The 24744-nt window shown below is 45.5% G+C and overlaps 1 protein-coding gene across 1 annotated transcript in view; it reads left to right on the forward strand.

The window, feature by feature from the left end:
• Nucleotides 1-24744, forward strand: part of FLT1 (fms related receptor tyrosine kinase 1) — a 117695-nt gene that overhangs the window by 79360 nt on the left and 13591 nt on the right. Inside the window, exons 15-22 of the mRNA XM_040583401.1 lie at nucleotides 1512-1643; nucleotides 7653-7759; nucleotides 10425-10563; nucleotides 16768-16872; nucleotides 20126-20239; nucleotides 21645-21733; nucleotides 23532-23691; nucleotides 24110-24207. Of these exons, the coding sequence (XP_040439335.1) occupies nucleotides 1512-1643; nucleotides 7653-7759; nucleotides 10425-10563; nucleotides 16768-16872; nucleotides 20126-20239; nucleotides 21645-21733; nucleotides 23532-23691; nucleotides 24110-24207 (944 nt within the window). The remainder of the gene's footprint in view (nucleotides 1-1511; nucleotides 1644-7652; nucleotides 7760-10424; nucleotides 10564-16767; nucleotides 16873-20125; nucleotides 20240-21644; nucleotides 21734-23531; nucleotides 23692-24109; nucleotides 24208-24744) is intronic.

A 24744-nucleotide genomic window follows, 5' to 3' on the forward strand; every position in this document is an offset into this window, starting at 1 on the left:
TATAGCTAGGCAGGAGAAAACCAAGCTTGTGTGAAGTGCATGGGTGTACCAGGGGGAGTCTGTGGTCAGGCATGCAAAGTCTGTTCTTGATTCACAACCTAGCCACAAGGCTAAATCCATATCTGGGGTGTCCAAAACCAAAGTGCATCTGCTGGCAGCAGAGGAGTCCAGGTCTTATGCAGCAGAAAGGAACAGCTTCCCGGGTGGCATGCTGCAGCTACAGGAAAACTGTTGGAGATGTTTACTCCTATGTCTGGAATGTGGCTTCAAAGATCAGCTAAGGCTCCATGTTCAGAAATGTTCCTTGGAGAGTTCAGGTGGAGGTGAATGATGGGGGGAAAAGGCAAAGCCTTTCTCATGGGAATTTGTCCACATTTGAATCAGAAGCACTCAATGAGCTAGTGTTACAGGCTCAGCAAAAATGTGCAAGGAGGTTTGATCTGTAGGACCAGTCCTAAGCGTAGTCTTCGATAGCAACATTTTAGAAAGTTTGTGTTCATGGTTCTGTCGTGTGTTACTCCAAATTGCTATAGCACAAATAAAGGCAACTGGGAAAAACTCTGAGGATTTCTCCAAGTGACTTAGAAGCCCATGCAGACTTGCAGCCCAGGCAATAAACTTAATCTAGAGCCAGATTCCATGAAGCTTTACAGTGACCACATTGTTGTAATGTGTATTATTAACACTGCCTTCTGAAATGAACGTTATATGTCTTAACTTGGGTGTAATGCAACACGTAAAATTAGGAGCCAGGAAGATGTATCTAGAGGGCAGGTCAGAGCACTGTAGTTAGTTAGGTGCCTGAAATAGATGGTGGGAATTTGTTTTGATGGAACAGTAGTCCTGATGGAGCCAAACACACAAGTATGTACTTGACTGCACGTTTCCTGGCTATACGGTGCCTTAGAGGCAGTCCTGAGGCCGAATGTGCTCCCTGCCTCTTCCTCACTTGCTGGAGTATGGCCCAGGATGGCTTCTGGGTTGACCTAGGCTGGAATAATCAAGATGTTGAAACCTCAGATAACTCCTGTGTTTTAGGGTGCACCTCATGGGATATCCTTTTGCACTGACTGGGGTCCTTCTGTGAAGGGGCCCATTGTTCCATGCCACGTGGGCAGGTGAGATTGGAGTGTCTGCTGCCCGTCAGGCCAGGGCGGGGGCATGGAGCTGAGTCTTGGAAATGCTCTAGGCTTGAGCTGCTCCTGGGGCAGACCTGCACCCGTAAGTGATCAGACCACCCATTTCTCAGGGTGCACAGTGCTAATCAGTATACACGGTACCACATGCTTCCAAGACTATTCCTTTAGGCTGAGCTTTTTCACTCACACAAGTGCTTTGTAACCATTGATTTCCAAAAGATTCCCAAAAGATCCAAGCTTTCCTGCAGGTAACGTTGTGCTGTGCTCTCTGTGGCTCAGATTTCTTTTGAGAAGAACTTGAAGAAGATACACAAGGGGCTGTTTTTGTTTATATCCTGGCTGCCTCTCATTGCAAAATATTTCATTTCACAGGAATAATTTTAGGACCCGGAAGCCGAATGCTCTTTATTGAAAGAGTAAAAGAGGAAGATGAAGGACTTTACCAGTGTATAGCCACCAACTTAAAAGGGTCCGTGGAGAGTGCGGCATATGTCACAGTACAAGGTAAACCACGACATTAAATGGGAAGAACAAGCTTGCCAGGGTGATGTTCTTGCTCAGGCTGGAAGGATGGGGGTGTGACTGGGACTCATGTGGTGATCTGTGAAGGCAGAAATTCGAAGGAAGTCCTAGTGAGGGCTAGCAAGGGAAGCGTACCAGGTTGGAAAGGAAGCCTAGCAGGAAATGCTAACTCCGAGTGTGTTTACATGGACCTAAAAAGAAGAATTGCTTCAACCCAACAAAGATCAGGTCAGGGTAGAAGACAAATGTAAATTTAGTATTATCAAAACAAACAAAAAACAGAACAAGGAACACTCTCCTGCCACTCATTTTCTCATTTCAGGTTAATTCCATAGAAATTAGAGGCCTGAGATATTTTCATTTGTTTATTTTCAGTGTAAAGTGAACTGCCAGATCAGACTAGAAGTTTCTAGCCTAGTGATAGCTACACATGCATTTTCCAGAGGTACTTTTAAGAAGTAGGTGTGGTCTAGTTATTTCTGTAACCATTGAGTTATTTTTCTTTTCATTTAAATGTCTAGTGTGCTTCTGCCTTCTGCCAAGCTTGACTCAGGCCTGTGGCAGTGACTTCTATCAAGTAATTTTACATTGCATAAAAATAAGGTTTATTCAGTGACTTTTCAGTTTCATTGAATACCCTTTTGGTTGATATATTATGAGGTAAGAGAAGTAGGCTGAAATTCTCCATATAACTCACATATAACATACATTGCCATGTATGAATTGACTTTGAATTAACCTATCTTATTGATCTCATATGTTAAATAAATAGTCCAAAATGCATTTAATTTCTACGTGCAGAAGACAATTTGTCTACCACCAGGTCTCTCAGGCAGGGATTATGTTTCTGTGGATGTTCTCATACAATTGCTAAATGTATCTGAATACTACTGAGTATTTGGATACTACCCTACCGCAGAAGACAATTACAGCTAGTAGATCAGAGTTGATTTTCAGTCATGAGCCAGTTAGCATTCTCAGTTAATGGTGATTATTGATGATACAATGATGGTTTTGCTTTAAAAGGTCAGGGAGAAATATTTGTACATGTGGGCGGGCCTAATTCGTGTAACCAAGGAGTTAAAACACCCTATCTCCTCATGAAAAATGTTAAGGTTTTTATGGCTGCTATAATAGCTGAAAGAATAACTTGTGCCTAAGTGCTTGCTGCCCAATGCATCCTACTAATTGATAGTGCTGAACAATGTAATTCATTATGGTATTGATTTTTAACATTGTTGTTGCTTGGCTGTTTGTTACAACCACAAGCATTCTGTCAGATGGCTTCAAGGAAGGCATACCTCCTAGCTGTGATCCAGAGGAGGGAAAAGAGAGCAGCCAGGAAGGCTTCTTCCCTGGTTACGTGTCCTGAGGGACCACTGGCAATATTCTTGTGTGACTTTTATGGGAGCTTTTAAATAAGCAGGAGATGAAGACTGCCGTATTAAAATTTATTACTTTGAGACTGAATTAAAAAAGAGAGACAGTTTATCTGCTGTGATCAAGGAAAATGTCTCTCCACCCTTTCTCTTCCTACTACATGATGGGGTGTCACTGGAGGTTTTTTCTCTCATTCCTACGCTGATCTGCAGTGTCTGTCCCTCTCCCAGGGAATGGCAGCCTCTCACTACACCCTGTCCCTGAGCCTGGAGGGACGACATCAGGGCTTAAACATAGGGGTTTTTCTAGGTTTTGCCACTTGCTTGTCTTTCTGAGAAACACAGACCCTGCGCCTGCCGCTGTGAGCACCAAAGCCTTCCCTCTGTCCTGGCAGCTCCCGGGACACAGGGCTGCAGATCAAAGGGGGCAGAGCAATGCCTCGTGTTGATGGCCATGTTTAGCAGATTGGAAGAGTAGTTTGTGAATGAGTCAGGAAGGAAGTTGTCTGCTCTCTTTATTTCCTCTGAAAAAACATTCTTATACTCACAGATAAAACAATGTGTTATTTTTGTATCCAAGATGGATGAATGGATGGTGGAATCAAAGGGCCATCTTTAAATAATCACAGCCTATGTTTGCTTTGGAAGCCATGCTTGCCGGGCTGTCTGAGGAGGAGAGGGGCTGAGTTTGTGGACATGTCAGAGCAAGCTGTCCGCTTGCTCTTGGCTGAGGAACTGAAGAGGCAGCGAATCTGCAAGGATGGAACGGGAACAGCAAACGGCTGACAGAGCACCCAGCAGGCGGAGGGGAGCGTGTACCTAAAAGCCTAGGGGCATAAGCTGCTGGGCATGGGGGGAACACAGGCTGTCCTGGGCAGCTGTCCTTCGGGTGGTCACCCTGCTTGCAGAGTGGATGATTTGCCATGAAAGCCTTGTCCTGCTTCTCCTCCTGAGGACCGTCGCACCCCCTCTCAGCAGGAGCCAGCAGTGCAGCCAGTTGCAGAGATGCTGCACCATTTGAAGGGGGTGTGCTGACGAAGGAAGGAGCATCTTTTACAGTTCATGTTCACTGAAATCTGGATGTATAAGCAAATTAATAGAGCGACATGCTCTATCTTAAAGCTGATGCTTGCTAACTGAATGTGATCCCTGCTGAAAAGGAAAGCATCGTATTTATTAAGCATTCAGTGAACTATTCCAACACTATGAAAACGGTGTTCTATCTACCTACATTTCTGACTTTGTACCTCAAAAAGTTGTTGTGCTTTTTGGGTCACTGTGACTCTGAAGTCATCAGGAATGCTTCCACAAAGTTTTGCCATGGAATTCCCTCGGCTACTGGATGTGGTTCAGCATGGGTTATGTAGGTGACTGTAAGAGAAAGGTGAACATCAGGGGACACTTAGACACCTGTTACCTCAGAGGACCACCAAAGGGTGTTGGAAGGGAGTCCTGGAGGTCTCTAGTTCAACCTCAGCTCAAACCAGGATCATCACCAACACTACATCCAGTCAGTGATGGCTTTGTCTGGCTAGGTCATGACAACCTCCAAGGATGGAAATTCCTCAGCATCTCTTGAGCACCCTTTCCAGTGCTGCACTGCTGTAATCGTAGGATCACACGGACTAAGCAGGGTAGATCACATTGGTGTAGGGATGAGGGACGCTTTTGGTGCAGCAGAGTACTGTTGCTACCCCAGGCATTGCATTTTCCCTGGTTGACACCTGAGCTGCACCTTGATGTATAGAGCTGAAATCCTAATGAGCCCACGCCAGCCCAAGGCTTGAGCTCACTCCTGGCTCAACACACTAGTCCAGGCTCTCATCTCCGCACACCTGCACAGTCCTGTCGGCTCCTGTCATTGCTGAGAGAGAGAAGCTGCTGCTGGTGGCACTTCTTCAATCACCACCCCCCTCACCCCTCTGTAGCACCACAGGGACATGTGGTGGTGTGGGGGCCTCTTGGGGAGGATGGGGGCTGCCTGTTTCTGCAGTGAGTCAGGTGGATGGGGAAGAGCTGCACATGGGGGAAAGTCTGTGTCTAACCAAGAGGCTGGTGTGTAAAGGTCTGGGAGGGGTGTAAGCAGGAGCCAGAAATCTTGGGCTACCAGGCAGAGAGAGGGATTTAGTCCTGCTTACAGCATATCCTAACTCTGCTAATCCTAATACTTCTGAGCGTTCCTGTCTGTCCTACCTCAAATCAAACCTTTTCCTACCCAGCTGAGAGGCACTCAGCCAGGTCTGGCTGCAAGACTTTTAACAAGATTAGGAATCTGGTGTTTGATAACCCAGCCCAACCCCAGCCTGGAGAAATGCTTTCTGGTTGCCTAAATTCACTCAGACATTTCAAAGACATCACCTTCACCTCTCTTCGCTAACTCCTGGGCAGCATACAGTAGCAGTTAGAGAGTTGCTGTGTTCCACCCCAGGACTGGCAGTACCATGCCTCCTGGGTTTTCTGAGTCCTGCCATATGGAGCAGCAGCAACAAATGAACCTTCAGCCCCTCCATGTTTTGCTGAATAAATGTCAGAAACTATTACTCACCATCTGCACAAGTGATGCTCAGAAGCAGGAGAGTATCCATATGTAAAAGGAAAGCTTGATGCCAGAGGATAGGCAAGCTGCATTAGACTGTATCATTTATGCCATCAGTTTGTCCTGCATCTAAATCAAGCCTTTTAAAAAAATACTTGTGAAAATTTAACGCTCTCGGTATTTTGGAAAAATAGATACTTTATATCCCCATTAGCAGTTGCAGTCATATTTTTCTTCAATGAGCTTTATTCTCCAAGCTCCAGAATGGACATGCCAGAGGAATCTTAGATATAGGTCATGAACGTAAATCTGATTATCACCTTTACAGAAGGAAGATATTATGCTAGTTAAGCTACAGCTACAGGAAGCAATTCAACCTCTGAACAAAGCTCTGTAGCCTTGCCTAAAACCAGGCAACACATTCCTCTGGATTACCCGGTAAGCCCACCAGTGAGACATCAATCATCCCTTTTTCATGTGTCAGGGGTAACACCGGGCTGCCCGAGGTCTGAAACTGTTGCAAGTGCAGTTGACAAAACTACTGTGAAATCATGCTCAGATTTATTCCTCCTTGTCCTCTCATTTTCTCTCTCTGGAGGGTGTATCAGAATAAAAGGCAGAACATGAGGGGTTTGGGGTTTTTTTGCATTTGCTACCAATCAGATGGGAAACATATTGTGGGAAGTGTGGTATTTTGACACGAACACAGGATTTGCAAAACAGACTGCTCTGAAACCATTTTATGAGTCCCTAAACAGCAGTCTGAAGCGAATTCTATTTTGGCTTTTTTTTTTAAGATCTGTCATTGGGCTCTAATACTCTCCAGATTTCTAATGTTCATGTTTTCTTGCTGCTCTGTTTTCAGTCGTTGTTGTTTTTGTTTTTCCCCTTTCTGTGCTTAATCTGTTCCCCGGTTTGGAGAGCTCTCCCAGCTCCCTGCCAGCTGGGTTCTGCAGGGTGCTGCAGGGGGAGGAGAGGGTCTGATGTCCCCTCAGGGAGCCTGGCCCAGTGCTGCCAGCGTGACTGGCAGAAGACCTGAGGACAGAGAGCCTGCTGGCGGACCGGTGGGTTGGAAGGAATGCAAGGCTCTGTGCCCTGGGTTTCTGCCCAGTGGGGATGAGGCTCAAGACCTCTGTGCCATGCTTTGTATGAGCTGAACTCACAGGTGCCAGACCAGATCCATCCAGCCCATGGGAAAAAGAGCTCATGGACTCCTGCTGGCTGCATTGCGAGACCCCAAGGCAGCCCCCAGCTCTCCAGTGCCGAGGTTTTTGATTAGGGCTGATGGGTTTCCAGAACAGCTGGGATGGAGGTATGGGCTGCAGGGCTCAGTCATTGGCACAGAAGATCTCGCTGAGCTGGGGCAGGGCAGACATGGTACCCAAGGAAAAGCATCAAGCATCCTGGACAGCAAAACCCAAGCAGCTACACTGCAGTGTGCCCCAGGTCACACCTGGGTTCACTGGCATCTGCACCTGCACAAGCCCTCCATGGAGTTTCTCTTGCACATTAGCAGCAGCTCTCACATCACGGCATTGCCCATGGGGAAGGGCCAGCAGAGCCGTCCCCTCCATGCAGCCCCGTCCTCTCCCGAGGGTGCTGGGGAGTGAGTGTTTTCGAGACCTTTGCTCCTCTCTCAGCTGTGGGCTTGGCTAGATGGGTTTTGCTGCTGGCGGGTGAAGGGGTCAAATCACATGCACTGGTCCACACGCATTCTCACACTGAGAAAATTTGGCTAAAAATACCCTGCAGCTGAATTTTTACCTCAAAAGGGAATTATTGTCTGACTAGCCATCCTCAACCTGGTTTACTCTGCCTCCTGCACCTGAAAGAAGAGCTGGCTTTTTACTGAAAATCTCACAGACGGATCAAATACAATTTTGCTGGGTTCAATACAATGGCTTTGCTGGGGAGACCTTTTTGTTTCTAGGCTCCACGAGCCAGTCCAAACAGAGATTAATACCCCATTGAAAAGAAGCTGGTCCTTCCTGGTATTTTATTTTAATGGCAAAGAAACATAAAGTGCCCTTGCTTTGCAGGTCATTTTCTAAAATGTTTGCCACTTGATTTTCCCAGGCACATCGGAGAGGTCAAACCTGGAGCTAATAACCCTGACCTGCACCTGTGTGGCTGCAACGCTCTTTTGGCTCCTGTTGACTCTTTTCATTCGCAAGCTGAAGAGGGTAAGAGCAGATAGGGAGCTCCCGACAGCACCTGCCTCTCGTCACCAGCCCCTTGCTCTTGTTAGAAAATCCTTCCCAGGCCACTGGGTTTGCTGGGTCTACCAAAAAGAAACCTCATTCACTTACTGCTTACCTTTGTTCCCTGTGCAATCACAAGGCTGCTGATGGGTGCCCAGGAGGGAACCATGACTTGCAAGGCTGAGTATGAGTAAGCCAGGAAGCAAAGCCTGGGTGGGGGCAAGGCTCTGAGACTCACAAGCATTTGGGTGCCTGACTCCCACCAAAGGCATCCCCATTCCCTTAAAAGCTGTGGGGGTTTGGCATCTTAATGTCTTTGAAGATCTGAGTGATCGGGAATGACAGATCTTCACAGAGCACACTGAGGTCTGGCTTGCATACAGCGTCTGGTATAATTACATCACTTCCAAAGTGATATTTTACTGGAAGTAGGTTTGGTGGTGCAGCCTCTAGAGTGGATGATCCTGTATCAGCATGATGTTAACTGCCCCTGCAGCTGACCCTCTTTCTTGTCCAGGGCTGACTGTGATGGTTTAAAGCCCTTTTTCCTGACAGCACCATGTCTGCATCGTGTGGTGTGTGCAGTTTAAACCACAGCAGCTCTCATAAGCAGAAAATTACAACTCCTCAGTAGCGCAGAAAGATCTCAGAGCAACTTGCAGGAGTAGATGGATTTGAAGGAAGGGAAGTGTTGGGCTGACGGGGTGCACTGCAGGACAGGAGATGAGGAATGGCTGCATGGCCCCCTCTCGCCACTCCCGTTTTAATTAATAATAATCCACTTAATACGTTTTTAATGTATTATAATACCAAAACTTGACATTTGCTTTTTAGATTGTTAAAAGATAATAAAAATAATCATCATTGCTGTAAAACAAGGGACTTCAACTAGATGACATGTGAAGGCTCCTTTCCAGATGAGCCTTTCCAGCTAGTGTTGGTCTATGCTTACGGTGTTCTCTGTGTTTCTGTTACAAACCCTTACTCTCAGGGATTTATGTCTGGAATGAGCTCTGAATTACATTTCCTATACAAATTATGTTGCCACAACAGAGAAAAATACTTACAGGCTCTCTGAGATCATTTTCTTAAGATCTATTACACATAAAGGGACAAATGACATACTTAACAATTCTTCATCATTCAAAATGTTTCAAATCTCTAATTGTGCCAAGGAATGCAATGCATCTGATAAAGAACCCTAGGAAGCTCTCTGTACCTTCCCACTCCCCTGTTGCTTTTTATGGCGTGGGTCCACTTAAAAGCCCTTCTGAAGTGACTGGTAGGAGCAGTCTGGTACACATCTCTATCAAGGAATGCTCTTTTTGGAGCACCACACATGCTTCTGTTTCTATCCATATCCCACTTACCCATGTCCTGATTAGGGCCAGTGGATCATTTGGAGCCAGACTTTATTCCAATTGGCTTTTCCCCAAGCATCAGTGCAATCTTCTTGGGACTCACTTTCTGTTTTTTGAGGATGGTGGAAGGCAACAAAAGCAGGAGCTATTAGCTACTGTCATTTTAGTCTAGTTGTGTTTGTAACCAAAGCACACACAGCTAGTAATATCCTTCTCAAACAAATGCCTGGAAACGCATGTAATTAGGGACATATTTCCAAGCTGTAAAGGAGGAACGTTGAAAGTCACAGGAGGTAGTTAAAGCAACAAAAGAAGAATATGTAGATATATCTGTGTGTTTGTGTCTGTGCCTGTGTGTTGTTTCCATGAGTTTAGGAAATATACCACAAAGAGGCTTAGTTCAACAGATTTTCCATACGTTCCAACTAATAGCCAGGATATCAGAGCAAACACTAGACCTTTTCTATAGAAATATAAATGCTCCTGTGTCAAGAAAAGCCCTTTGGATTAGAATGGCAATCTCGGTGCTTTTTGAAGAAAAATGTTTCAAAATGGATGGACTGCAGAAAACTTTGAAACTAGGTTCATCCTTCCTTACATTTCTCATGTGAAGTGGATAATCCATTTGCTCAGTAGAAACTGAACTTCTGTCAAATTCATTTGAAATTACGTGTTTGACTCTGCGTGTTTTTCAATTCCTCCAAACTCAAATAATTTCAGTACATTTGTCAGAAATTATACCAAAGGAATAAAAAATTCTTAAAATTTATAAACAGTTTCTGAAACACATCATGTCTAGGTCTAGTCTCTTGGCAACTAGTCTTGCACAACTTCTAACCACATATGACCTGTCTTTGCTGGGTATATGGAAAAAATAAACACCAGCAGTTGAACTCCATCTGTTGCATATGGCCACTTCTTGCTTTGCACAATCATGAAGGAAAGTTATTTTTATCAGCAATGTTTAGTCATTTGCTGAAAATATTTCTCTTGACTGTGCAGAGGGTCTGTATCATAACACCATATGTTAGTACAGAACCACATGGATTTCATTGAAGAAACCAGTAAGTCACATAGGAGGAAAACTAAAGGAAGGAGTTTCTTTTACACAAAAAAATTTTGCGATACATAAAAAATCCAAAGAGAGCTTAACTAAACTGCGTACTGCACTGTGAAACATGTGGCCCCGTGGGCAGAATTAACTTGGAGCCATCAATCCAAACAAGAAGATGCTTACGGATAGCCTTACCCTTTTTTTTCATTTTGCAATATTCTTTGTTTTCCAGCCTTATTCCTCTGAAATGAAGACCAACCATTATCTGTCAATCATAATGGACCCTGACGAAGTCCCCTTAGATGAGCAATGTGAACATCTGCCTTATGATGCCAGCAAGTGGGAAATTGCAAGGGAAAGGCTGAAACTAGGTAATGTTGGCAGACTTCCTATTGGGTTTGCAGATTGAATAACTTGTACCTATAACTACAGGTAAAGAGAAGCTGGGTGTGTTTTAGACACACAGCACAACATACTTCCAGGTTTGGTGTGAGCTATGCCCTGGTCCATGACTGAATTACAGTGTTTAGAACTGACTGACTGTCCACCTGACTTCCCATAAGTACATTTTGACTCCAGGTAGGAAAGCTAAAATAGAATCACAGAATAACAGAATCATTTAGGTTGGAAAAGACCTTTAAGATCATCAAGTCCAAGCATTAACCCAGCACTAAGTCCATCACTAAACTACATCCATAAGCACCACTTTCTATATGTCTTTCAAATACCTCCAGGGATGGTGACTCAGCCACCTCCCTGGGCAGCCTGTTCCAATGCTTGGTCACCCTTTCTGTGAAGACATTTTTTCCCTACGATATTTAAACCTCCCCTGGCGCAACTTGAGCCCGTTTCCTCTCGTCCTGTCACTTGTTACCTGGGAGAAGGGACCGACCCCACCTGCCTACCCCCTCCCTTCAGGCAGCTGCAGAGAGCGATAAGGTCTCCCCTCAGCCTCCTCCTCTCCAGGCTGAACACCCCCAGCTCCCCCAGCTGCTCCTCACAGGACTTGTGCCCCAGCCCCTTCCCCAGCCCCGCTGCCCTTCCCTGGACACGCTCCAGCCCCTCGACGTCCCTCCTGCAGCGAGGGGCCCGACACTGACCCCAGGGTTCGAGGTGCGGCCTCACCAGTGCCCAGTACAGGGGCGGTCACTGCCCTGGCCCTGCTGGCCACACTGTTTCTGACACCGGCCAGGACGCTGCTGGCCCCTTGGCCACCTGGGCACACGGGGGGCTCATGCCCAGCCGGCTGTCAGCCAGCACCCCCAGGCCCTTTCCCACCGGGCAGTTCCCAGCCCCCTGCCCCAGCCTGTAGCGCTGCCTGGGGCTGGTGTGACCCACGGGCAGGGCCCGGCACTGAGCCTGGTTGAACCTCACACCGCTGGCCTCGGCCCATCGGCCCGGCCTGCCCAGACCCCTCTGCAGAGCCTCCTGCCCTCCCGCAGACCAACACTCCCACCCAGCCTGGTGTCATCTGCAAACTCACTGAGGGTGCACTCGATCCCCTCGTCCAGATCAGTGATAAAGAGGTTAAACAGAACTGGCCCCAGCACCGAGCCCTGGGGAACACCACTTGTGACTGGCAACCAGCTGGATGTCACTCCGTCCAGCACAACTGTTTGGGCTTGGCCATTCAGACAGTTTTTTGCCCAGAAAAGTGTATGCCCATCCAATCCACAAGCAGCCAGTTTCTCCAGGAGAATGCTGTGGGAAATGGTGTCAAAGACTTTACTAAAGTCTAGGTAAACAAAATCCACAGTCTTTCCCTCATCCACCAAGGTGGTCACCTTGCCATAAAAAAAGAATACAGGCAAGAATGTTGCACTCTGTTTTGCAGACGGATTTGCTTAAAACATGACGTAGAAACAGGCAACTGAAGGCTTCCAAATCAGACTGCTGACTTGGATGGTTCTCCCTAGACTCAGGAGCCTGACCTTTGGCATTTACTGCACTCCCCTTGTAACCTGGTTATGTACTCATTTGGAAAAAAGCCTATGCAGAAATGGGTCCTCGCAGTCCACCCTGTACTCCTCCCAGTTTCTCCCTTTCCTCCTCTCTCCAGCCCACTCTCCCTGTTTTCCCTCTGTGCTGGGGATTTGTAAACATTCTTGTCAGTGCACCATAAAGTGGAAGAATGTGACACATGAGTCCACACATTAATAATTAAATAAATATCCATGGAAACTTTGAACCTAGAGCTAGCTCGCCTACAGATGCCCCAGTGAAAGGCATGGATTTGGGAGCATTCCTGACTTGCTTAGCCTAGTGTGGGGCTGCTGAGGAGGGCAGGAGGGTAGGAGCCAAATTTTGAAGTTGAGGAATCCCTCCGGAAACCGCACAGATTTTAGCAAGAAGGTCAACATTGAAATATCAGTGATAAGTTCAGCCTGTTGCTATAGTGCTGTTTGTTCTTTCAGGCATGCATCATATTTGTCCTACAGCAAGGTCTAGAAAATCCCTGAGATCCTAGAGCTAGGAGCTGTAACAGATTCCTTCCATCCTCCGGGGATCAGGGGCAGAGGGTGATTAAAACATGCATACAATTAGGATCACACTTAATTTGCCTGCTGGAAGTCACAAGGTGACCAGATGTGGATAAGTACAGCTGAAATATATTGCTAGCAATTTATAATTGTCATACATAATTCTGGGAATGCTGAAACATAACCTTGTGCTGGAGTGTCTTCAATCTCCAAATAGTGTTCTTACAATGATGGACCAAGAGCCTGATGGGCAGACAATGTGATTGTTCATTTACACGATGTTTTATTTTTGTGTAAATCCCATGGAAAGAATCAAGCAGAAATGGAATGTAAACAGCAAGAAAAAACCCCATGTCCTGCAGGCTTCGTGTTTGGAGTCTGGAGGTGAGGAATGATGACCAGAGAATGAGTTAAAATTGGAAGAACTGGTGTAAACAAAGAAAGAATGCTGACAATGAATGAGAACCAGATTCAGAGAAGCTGGGTATGTGCAGTATGCTAGATTAGCTCAGTGCAAGTCCTGCTTACATGGCAGTTGGCTCAGTCTTTGAGTAACCTTGGAAGTCTCTGAGGATTAGTGTCTCAGAAACACAAAATGTGCTTCTATGGTTTTTCAAAAATATTTTTACTTGTAAATGCAACCCCTTCCAGCATCAGATATGCCTATTTTTCTCTTTCCACCTACTTATCCTCCAGAATACATATTTATTGCAACTTTTGCAAATAAGTCTCTGCTTTCAGCCCACATCTCTTTTTCAGTTTGTTCCTTCAACACACACACGTATAGCCCATGGCTGCGATGCAACGCTTATATAACCAGACACCCCCTTCCTATGTAAGAGCTACAGATGTTACAGAAAATTTCATATGGGTGCCACTGAAGTCAGGATAATTAACATTCAATATAGATTAGTCTGTCTGAGAGCAAAATGTCATCTTTTCATTAGGCAGAAAAATGACGGTGCTATAAATCACTGTCAGCGTGGCTGGAGATAACATTGCAGCCCAGTGTAAGCGCTAGCTGAGCTATCACACATTTCTCACCTTACTCTTGGGCTTGACCTTCCTCATCTATGAGAGGTCACACACTGCTGGGGCTGTGGTGCAGGACCCCGAGGGAGTGTTGCCGCACAGCTCCTGCACAGTGCCAAAGGCGCCGGTGGTAGATGGCTTCCTGAGCCCTGCTCCCCCCGGGCGCTGCAAGCCCACAGCGCTGGCACCGAGCACAGCGCTTTCTGTTCTCCTTCACGCGGAGCACTGGTGTACGTAACATAATGGAAAATATGAAGCTGGGTGTGGGGGAAACCCAGAAGACTTAAACTGCGGCAAAAGACCTGAGAAACAAACGCACCTTCAAGCCTCTGCCTTCCCACAGACTTAGAGAGCAGTGTCTGCAAGTGCTTTTTGATGATGCCCCAGCCCAGCAATGCACATGCTTGAAGGACTCTGCTAAAATGGGACTGAAATGGAACCTCCTGATCCAAAACTCCTTGACGGAGGGGTATGTTTGCTTTAATGAGTTCTGAGTTACTGGAAGAAACCAAAGTCAAAGGCAGAAAATTTAAGTAGAGCATTTTGCTTCCTTGGTCTGGATGTAAATGCTGCAACTTTTCCTACCTGAGCATTACCCCAAACTTGGCCAGTGTAGCTGCTTGAAGGCTGTGGCAAGTTGATTTCTAAGATGGTTGGGCAACTGAATATTCCTCTGTTTAATTGCTCCATTTAATACTTCTGTAATTATTTTGTGTGTCAACATAAGGGGTTTTGCAAGAGCAATCATAGACACAATCTACCTACTAAAGTGTGGAGTCTGATCCATGTGCTGAAACGTTAAAGCAGCCCTATTCTGGGCTAAAATTTAGCACGGTACAAACAACAGCAAAGCAATGAAGTCTAATACATCAAGCGTTATTACAGTTTCCCATTAAATCACAACCATTATTTAGAGAAGGAAGTGTTGTTTCCAGTGCTCATTCTCCTTTATGAAAGGTTAGCAGCTTTGTGTAGCTTTATGACCTAAGTGGTATGTTTTCCAAGTGGTGACTAAGTAGGTTATCTCGATGTGGGAAGTGTGTTAACAGTGATGGAAACAGATTAAGGTTATGGATTAAACAAAGGTACGATGAGTTTTACAGGACCTCAAACTGCAACTTCATCTTTTAGGAACCACGCACAGTTGATACATTAAGGACTAAGAACATCAGTTCACAAAGAAAACTGAGACCTTAGGTTTAATGTTTCTTTTATACATCTGCTGAATGAAGAAGCTATATGCAGTAACTAAAAAGGTGACTGTAAATTTTCAAAGACACACACTAATTTGCTCATATTTATGTGTCAAACATTAGGGCTTAGGCCCTTCACAAACCAAGGCTCAGTCTGTTAATGCTTTTCAGCCATGTAGGTTAATTTCTTCATGGGTTTTATTTGCTGTAAAAAAATGCAACGCTTTTGCACATCGAGGAGGTAAACAAATTTTTGGGGATTTTTTGGCTTAATATATTCCACTTCAAGTTTCTGTTGCTTTGATAACATATGCTATTTGCTTCTACTGACTGATTGAGAATTACAGTTTAGAAATGTGATACACATATACAAGGTAGTATCTATTTAATTTAGAACTGACAGCAGCTCTTCTTCTCTGCTTGTGAGTGTCTGAGTGGGTTTCATCTGTCACTTAGACAACAGCAAGGTAGATGTCCAAGAAAGGGCTAGTCAAACAGACGTCCAACATAGGAAAAGCCGGTTGTGCTATGGATATGGCTATGTTGCATGTGCATACTTAAGAAATAAATATGTCACATCTTATTCCTTGCCTTTATAATGAAAAGCTGGCCTTTATTTTCTACTCTTCTCTACATCACAAAACCCGCTGCTATACTCTTGCTAGCCACCTATGTGCCTGCTTTCTGCTGAAGGTGAAGCACAAATACAATCTGAAAATAGTTACTTGGAAATAAAATTTATTGCGAGCTGATGTGCCGACAAGATCTTTCTGGTCAAAACTCCGCCAGCCACTAGAGAAGGCAAAGGCAACCAGGCCTGTCTATGTGAGCACAGTACCAAGGAGGTAGTCAATACTCCTTGCTTTGAATGCTAATAAATCATGAAGAAGGCTGTGAAGATCATATGATTGACATAAAATGTCACAAACTCTAGAAAAGTTATAACAGTACCCTTGGAGTCTTACCTGGTTCTGAACATGAAAAGGACACTCAGATTCTGCTGCTGGAGAATTTTATTGATGCCCATTGATTTATCTCAAGGACCTCTTGCTGCTTCTCCTGTGGTCTACTCATCATCTGTAGCATGATGATGCAGTACAAATGTCTGTCCTTGGACACCTGGAAGTGTCATACCCTCCATGACCAAACCCATCATTTGTCACTCCAAGTTCCCTCTCAGTGAATCCCCCCAGACCTCATTTTGCAAACATAAAAGTCTCATTTGCACAGATTTGCAGCTTCTCACCACTCCGTGATCTCAACCTACAAGTGTTTGTTAGGGAAGAGCATCAGGGGGTTGAGCATATATTCCAGGGGCTGCAATGCAAAGTTGCTGCTGCCTTCCTGGAATGAAGATAATTTTAAGGCACTTTGTTTGAGAAGGTAGGATTTCATTTGTAAAAAAATACCGAAGTCTGTGGCAAGCTGCATCTTAATGTGTGTGTGAGATTAGGTGGAGGCCCTGTGTTATTGAGGACATGACTAGCAGTGTCACAGCCTGCTGCATGGTGCACTATGCTCAGGGAAGAGAGGAGCAAATCTTTCTCTGACAGAGCTGGACTGAAGAAAATGAGTCAGAAGCCAGTGTACCTCCACTGAATGGTTGCATTCATTTAGCATGATTTTCAACCATATCGCTTACTCTCTCTAATGACTGTCTTCTGGGTTGTCTGCTTACTCCTAAAAAAACCACCCCAAACCAAACAAAAAACCCGAAACACCTATATGTTGCAAATATACACGTGGGACTTATTGTAAAGCACATTTTTCAATTGTAAAGCACATTTTCCAATTCATTATCTATGAAGCCATTTCCTGACAAGATTTCTTTTTTACCAGAATGTCTCTCTCCAATTTATTTTCTTTACAGGAAAGTCTCTTGGACACGGAGCTTTTGGAAAGGTGGTACAAGCATCTGCTTTTGGAATTAAGAAATCACCAACATGCAGAATAGTTGCGGTGAAAATGCTGAAAGGTATCTTGCTGGAAAGCTGGGCTGGAAAAATTGATGCTTTATATAGTGTCCCATATTTAATATGATGCTGTCAAAAGCAAGAGTGTATGATGGTATCCCCTCCCCCCCACTAACTCTCTGAGGTCTCCAAAATGTGTACACCAAGCTTCGGGTCCACCACAAGTGAAATGGCAGAACTACGAAATAAAAATTGCATTTGCAGTAAGAAGGATGATAAATTGTCACATGGTAAGGAGAAAGCTTCAGATGCAGTGAGAACCTGATTGCCTTTTTTTTTTTTTTGAAAATCTGGTTCCACAGCTTCAAATGCCAGAAAGAATGAAAGAGTCACTTTTGTCGGATCAGAAGGGGCAATTAGATTTCCTGCGCACTCTATGTTGTACTGTCATGCTAGACTGCCGCTGTACCCAACACCATAAATTAAATTTAGCTGAAGTGTAAGGCATCCACCTTGATGTGAAGACACTCAGATGGAAGCTTTTGTATTTTCCTTGGTCATTAGTTCTGATGACTAATCATATCACTGTTAAAAACAGATGCCTTATGTCTGATTTGCATCTGCCTGACTGTTGCGTCTTGTTCTAACCTTCCCCATTAGATTATATAATGATTTTCTTCATGAAGGCACTTTTATTAAGCAAAACAGATTGAGCAGTTTAAATCTTGGAGCTGTTGTGCAGGTGTGTCCTCTCTGAACCGTCTGCAGGCTCATCACACAGTGCTTAGGATGCTGACACCCGGGTTGTGTAATGGATTTGCCAGCGCGGTTCATACACCAGCGCTCTTCCCAAAGTGAAATCATCTCCCCGCTATGCACTGCCACTTTTCTCGTTGGAGCAGAAAGGACAAAGACCCTCATCAATTTGAAGAGGGCACTTGGGAAGTTAGCAGGCAGGATGATATTCAGTCATAGCCTGCAGCAGCTGTGGCTGAATTCCCTAACCCAGAGTCCTGGTAGCATCCCTTCCTGTGTATTTAGCTTTCCCTTGTTTGTGTATCTAAGGATCATAGCAGGCTTTTTTTGCATTGCCCTGGGAGCTTACACAGCTTTGCTTATCTGTCTTAGTCCCTGAATCCTCTTCAGTGTCATTCTCTGCCAGGACATATCCCCTGTTCAGTAAGGCTTGGATCCCTGATACTCTCAGTTGGCTCTGTTCAGGCATAGTTTGAATACATCCCTCTTACCCAGTGGCTTCTAGCTTCACAGCTGCTTGCTTATCAGTTATCAGGAGATCTGCACATGTTTCTTCCAGCCCTTGGAGGGGCATGTGTGATATTCTCAGACCTACAGTCTGTCCCTGCAACACTCAACCTGAAATAGCTTCTATTTCTTGCTGGCAGTGACCTGGCAGCTGTGCTCCGTGTAGGGTGTGCCCTCTGGATATGTCTCCAACAGGCTTGTTCTGCAACACAATTCAGATGTTTTCACAGGGGGTGGTACGTGCTACCGTGATATCCAGGATCACCCCCAAGGAGGGAATTTGCAGATGAGAGTGTTGCAAACCTTTCTCCTCTCTCTTGTTCCAGGAACACAGAAATACCCTGTTGGCCAATGCCAAATGAACAACTGCCCTGCAGCCAGCATGTCTGGAAAATGGGAGGAAACTAAAGCTTTGGTCGCTGTCCAGACCTTCTGCAGCAGTGGGCCAATAGCCATCTGTGTCACTGGTTTCAGTGGATGGCCTGTCACCTGGGTCATTGCCTGACCCCTGGTTAGCTAAGCTATTTTGCCAGCTTGCAGATACGTGCTGGCACAGTGGTCTGACAGATTCAACATTTCTTTACGTACATCAGCAGGCTTCTTGTGCCAGCCGGCACCATCAAGGCAGCAGAGGTTGCTGCTGGAATAGATTGGAGCAGACAGCAGCTACAAGAAGTCTTAATGGTGGGACTCATGTGCCCATGTGCAGGGTAGATACTTGTATCTGAGTTAGTCACTCAAATTTCCTTTATTGCCAGTGGTGCAAAAAACATCCCATCCTAGGGCAGATTCCTCAGTATGGCGAGTCAGGCACTTGTGTAGCTCTGAAGAGAGTCTGTGGTGCCTAGATCCTTTGTAGGTGTCTTCACTACAGGCACCTAAAGTTAGGGGAGATCCGTTCCATTCCTTGTGTCCTCACTAGATTTTCCAGAAACCTTGCCATCATTCATGGGCTTTGTCCTCACAGAATTCCCATGAAGTGGATGGGAAGTGTCACCACCTATACAGATGAATAGTGGGTCACTGGGTAGATGACAAGTTTTGTCTGGAGCCACCAAGAAAATCTGTTTCCATTCAGATGTTGAAATGAAGGCCTTTAAGACCTAGCTCTAGGTTCTTTCCACAGGACTGTTCTTACTGTCAGTGTCACTAAACAGAAGATGTCCTTTTGGGTCTACACAAAGCAATATGTTTTTTCTTGTTTTCTTATCAAAATAAAATACTGTAGAAAAAGGTTTGCTCAGAGGGAATTAAAAGTTTCACTCCACACTAAATAGGATATTTTGGGTTTAGCTGTGGGATTTCTTATATCATTACTATTATTATTAATATTGATCATAACTCACAAGAGTGAGATGTAGTCACCTAACTTTAACGAATTAAAGTTTACTTCCCTGATTTATCATAACACTCCAGGCTTCCTCTATAACGAACAGAACCAGACAAACATCACCAAGGGGCGGTGTAGAGGAACGAAGCTGGGTTAATTAACATTGATAATATACAACTGTGGGCTGGCTTCAGGGGTGGCGGGTTGGCTGATGTAGATAAGGTGCAGCTGTGGCTGGTTCTGTTGAGGGGTTGGGCAGCCAATGAAGGGAGAGGAGGAAGAAGCAGAGAGAAGGGAGATACTTTGCTCTTGTCACTGACTCCCTGAGATGTTGATTAGTTCAGGCTAGTATATAACCCTCAGATGGCTGAAGTCAGGCCCTCTGAAACCTGCTCTAGATAGAGTTAATTAGTCTTGAAATCCCCTTTTATTTGTTCCTTCAATTTTTTTTGGCTGGAATGACAAAACTGTTCATGTGAGAAAAAAAAATATCTTAGTTCTAAATATAGCAGAGTCTACTGGGAGGAAGTTGAGTGGCAGAATCTTTTTATGGGCTTTATTGCAAGTAAGAGGATGCTGAGCAGGGAGGAATAGAAAAGAACATCAACACGTGAAGTATGTCCAGTAGTGGAAGTTATTTCATTGGAAAACATTGAGAAGTGATAAAGCTCAGCAGGACCAGTTCTTTGCCATTTCACATTGACTTTATTTTGTGTTTACAGAAGGAGCTACAGCCAGTGAGTACAAAGCACTGATGACTGAGCTGAAAATCCTGATCCACATTGGACATCATCTCAATATTGTGAATTTATTGGGAGCCTGCACAAAAAATGGAGGTAAAAATATCTGCACTGCACTGAAAAGGAGTTTGGATCACCTCCCAGTAACAGTCAGCTGGCTGTGTTGTTTTTCATCTGAAGATTATAAACTTGAAATATTTGAGCTTGTCCTGTGGTTGGTGAAGAAAAGAGATTTTTTGCTCATTTAATGAAGTGATTAAACGTTTTTCTCTACTTAAACTCCCTTTTAGTGTTAACATGAGAAGTGTGAATTTAGGACCATGCTGCTTGTCCTTTATCTCACTTCACTGCTCAAGCTAAACATGATCTGGAAAGGCTGGGAACAAGGGATGCTGGCTGCTGGCCCTGAACAGTGAATCGCAAGGCAAATGTTGTAAAAACCTGTGTGATATTCCACTAAGAAAATCAAAGGGCCACTATGAGTGATCGTTTGTTTTGGATATGTCACCTATTTAGATATGCATTTTATATTTGGGTATGCGTATTAGAAATGCACACCCAGCCGTGTGCCCAGGTGGCCAAGGGGCCAGCAGCGTCCTGGCTGGTGTCAGAAACAGTGTGGCCAGCAGGGCCAGGGCAGTGACCGCCCCTGTACTGGGCACTGGTGAGGCCGCACCTCGAACCCTGGGGTCAGTGTTGGGCCCCTCGCTGCAGGAGGGACGTCGAGGGGCTGGAGCGTGTCCAGGGAAGGGCAGCGGGGCTGGGGAAGGGGCTGGGGCACAAGTCCTGTGAGGAGCAGCTGGGGGAGCTGGGGGTGTTCAGCCTGGAGAGGAGGAGGCTGAGGGGAGACCTTATCGCTCTCTGCAGCTGCCTGAAGGGAGGGGGTAGGCAGGTGGGGTCGGTCTCTTCTCCCAGGTAACAAGTGACAGGACGAGAGGAAACGGGCTCAAGTTGCGCCAGGGGAGGTTTAAATTCGATATTAGAAAAAATGTATTCAATGAAAGGGCGGACAAGCATTGGAACAGGCTGCTCAGGGAGGTGGTGGAATTGCCATCCCTAGAGGCATTTAAAAGATGTGTAGATGCGGTACCTAGGGACATGGTTTAGTGGTGGACTTGGCAGTGCTGGGTTAACGGTTGGACCTGGTGATCTCAAAGGTCTTTTCCAATCTAAGTTATTCTATGATTCTATTTCAGTTCAACATGTGTGTGGGTTGTGGGACTCCAGTCTGAATGCAGCCTGCCCAAAGCGGAAATTGAGGGTCCCTCAGGACCCAAATTCATGACTCAGTTCTCAAAACTTAGGTCCTTCCCTGATTTCCAGAAACAGTATTGTTTTACTAACATGTCCGGAGTCCTTCAAGCAGCCTTCTACTTCATTAGGACATGTTAGTTATTCTGGACTCCAGTTATAGTTGCAGCCACGAAAGACTATTCTTCTCAGAACCGATGCTGCCTAGTATTGCTTTACACTGATCAAAATGCATTTTCTGTTTGCCCAGGGCCTCTGATGGTGATTGTTGAATACTGCAAGTATGGGAATTTATCAAACTACCTGAAGAGCAAGAGGAATTTTTTCTGCCCTAACAAGGTGAGGAGGCAGGTGCCTCCGGTAGGGTTCATCTTTACCTAACTTACATGTTGGTATTGTAGATGTCGGTCTCTGAGCTAGTCTCCTTAGACTCTCTTTTATCAAAGAAGCGAAATGGTTGCAGTTCACCTGACCTGTTTTAATATTTGGTGTGGGATGTATTGTGCCAGGGAAGGACTCATTTTTTTTTTTTCCTTGACTGCAAGAAGACTGCTGGGAGTAATTCAGCTGGAGCCGTCTACGGCAAGAGGAAGTGAATCCTAGCCAAAGTGTCCCCACATGCTCTCGCCCCACTGCTGACAAACCCATTCCTGGTGAGCTTGGGGTCACTTCAGAGGCTGGTGTCAGCGAAGCCAAAGGAAGTGGTTTTGCCCACTGATTTCAGCACCGCTGGGAACACAACTGAGATAATGCCATTTAAAGCTCATGTTCCAAGGCACCCTAATATTGAGAGATTTGCAAGTAATATTATTATTGTGTGAGGAGAAGGGCTATCAAGAAGAAAAGAGATTAGTGTCTTGTCCTCACGTCCCACAGCCCTCTGAATCAAATCTACGGCATGTTTCTTATTACAAACCTGAACCCAAATGTGTCAACTATAACCCTGCTTGTGCGTTTTCAGCAAAATCCCCTGGAGGATTAAGGGCTATGAAGCAGGATTTAGGAGCCCAGACCCAGAAAGGCAACCCTCAAAAACCTGCTCAGCTGTGCCAAAAGTTCAGCAGCATCTCAGGGTTTTTTCAGGAGGTCTGTGCCAGAGGGCACGCTCAGGATGTCCCCAAGGCTGTCTGTATTGGACTCTGCATGAAACGCAGCAGCCGCCTTCTCCAACGTGTGGTTGTTGGTGCAGGATGCTCAGCAGGGAGCATGGCCATGCAGGGTGCACCCCGGGGGTAGTTGCTTGTATGCCCCCTGATAAAGAGCCTGCCCAGACTTGGTGCTCCAGCACCCTTTGGAAGAGTGCCTAGGCTGGAGGGAGGGACGGAGGGAGCCCAGCTCTGCACCAGTGTGCACAGGGGAGAGAGACAGGGCAGGACAAATAGATAGGGAAGAGGGGGCAAGAGCGTGGTCAGGCAACTAGGCTGCTCTCCAGGTAGCAGTGGGAAAGCATTTTCCACATCATGTTGCATCTATCCCGTTGAACCATCATTGGCCGTAACATGAAAGCATTGGATAAAGACATTGGGGAAGAGAGGCAGTAGCTTCAAACAGCAGCTGTGTTTCAAACACAAAGTGCCCTTGCTCCTCGTTGGAAGGGCTTACCGCCCCACACCAAGCACTGTGCAGGGACATATAGGTAGATGCCTTAAGGAGCCTGGGACAAAAAACTGCTGCTTTATTTTGAGAGGGCTGGGACACCTGCACTCTGGGCACATCCTTCTCAACTCATCCCACCATGCTCTTTCTCTGGCTACTGGAGACAAATAGGCCCTTTCAGATGTTTCATTTCAGGCTGAGATGAGCCACAGCTCAGTGGATGTGTCCCTCCATGGACCCTGCAAATCTTCATCACATCAAAGGTAGCCCCCCACCTGGGTTGCCCCAAAATCATGCACTGGTGCTCCCAAGCCATCAGGTTTCTGCCCTCTGGTGATGGCAACCTTGGTGGAGCGCAGCTGTGCCACCACCCCCACTGGCCACAGTGGCACTGGACACCTGCACCCGTGGGAGATGTGACTGTACATGCCACGGACCAGCATTTTCTCTCAGCGGAGAGGCAATAGAATTCTGACTCTGTTCCTCTCCCACCCTCTCCATCACTCTGATGTAGCACCTCTTCTCCTCTGTTTGTTTGAAGGACTCCTCTCTGCAAGGAGAGCCAATGAAAGAGAAAAAGGATATTGAGCCGGTGGAAGGCAAAAAACAAAGGCTGGCCAGTGTCACCAGCAGCGAGAGTTTTGCAAGCTCTGGGTTCCAGGAAGATAAAAGTCTGAGTGATGTGGAGGAGGACGAGGAGGGTAGGTATTAATTCCTTCCTGTCCCTACACTGTCTGTGATATTTTTACAACATACTGTGCATCCCTGAAATTTTTTTCCTCATTTATCACCCTAATAAACATCCGTGGGAGACGCTCACAGGGTCATGTCCAGAGGGTAGAAGATTTAAAAAAAGATTATTTCCAGGGTTACTAAATCGGACAGGAAAATGTGTGATTGTTTCTTCTGACTGCTCCTTATCTTTGGGGAAAACATAGCAGTGTCCAAAGCACAGGGTATAAAGCAAACACTATTTTTGTTTCCAGTGACAGTGGGTTGACCTTCAAATACTACTCTATGAAGACTGAATTTATGGGAGTAATAGGGTCAGTAAGAGAAGGGGAAAACAACTGCCTTGTGAGCCATCTTTGTAACAAACCTTGTTTTCCACCTTCCCAGACGCTGATGAGCTCTACAAGTTGCCCCTCACTATGGAAGACCTGATCTCTTACAGCTTTCAGGTGGCCAGAGGCATGGAGTTCCTCTCCTCCAGAAAGGTGAGTTTTGCACTGGGGATTTTTCACTGCAGAAGGATGGGATTCAGAAGTGAAATCGTGTCTGCGTTTCGGTGACACCTTCCTTGGGAGAGCTCCCAAAGGAAGAGCCGTTTTCCTCTTGGTGTTATAAATATAACGTGTGTTTATCCAAGTCTCCATAGTCCATAAACACAGGATCATGGCTGAAGGCAGTGGGTCAAGCTCATTCATTCAGGGAAGATCTTTTGGGTGTGGTGGGTTTTTTTCTTCATTTCAATCTATATTAGGTAGGGAGGTCCAAGTGAATCAGCACTTTCCCTGCAAATGTCAAGGGGCTTAAAAATTTATCACTTTCTGGACTTAAGAATTTTGTTTTTTAAAGAACTGCTACTGTTTACAATAGCTCCATGTAAACTATAGCCAAATTCCCCCCCAAAATATTAAATTGATCTCTCAAATAACAATAATAGTAATAATTTTTAAAAGGATATGGGAGACAGTCAGGAAATTTGTGGGCAGGATTAAGGAAATGCAGTTTGATTGTGAAACCATTTTATT

The sequence above is a fragment of the Falco naumanni genome, chromosome 2 (genome assembly GCF_017639655.2).
Source record: "Falco naumanni isolate bFalNau1 chromosome 2, bFalNau1.pat, whole genome shotgun sequence".
NCBI classification, from domain to species: domain Eukaryota; kingdom Metazoa; phylum Chordata; class Aves; order Falconiformes; family Falconidae; genus Falco; species Falco naumanni.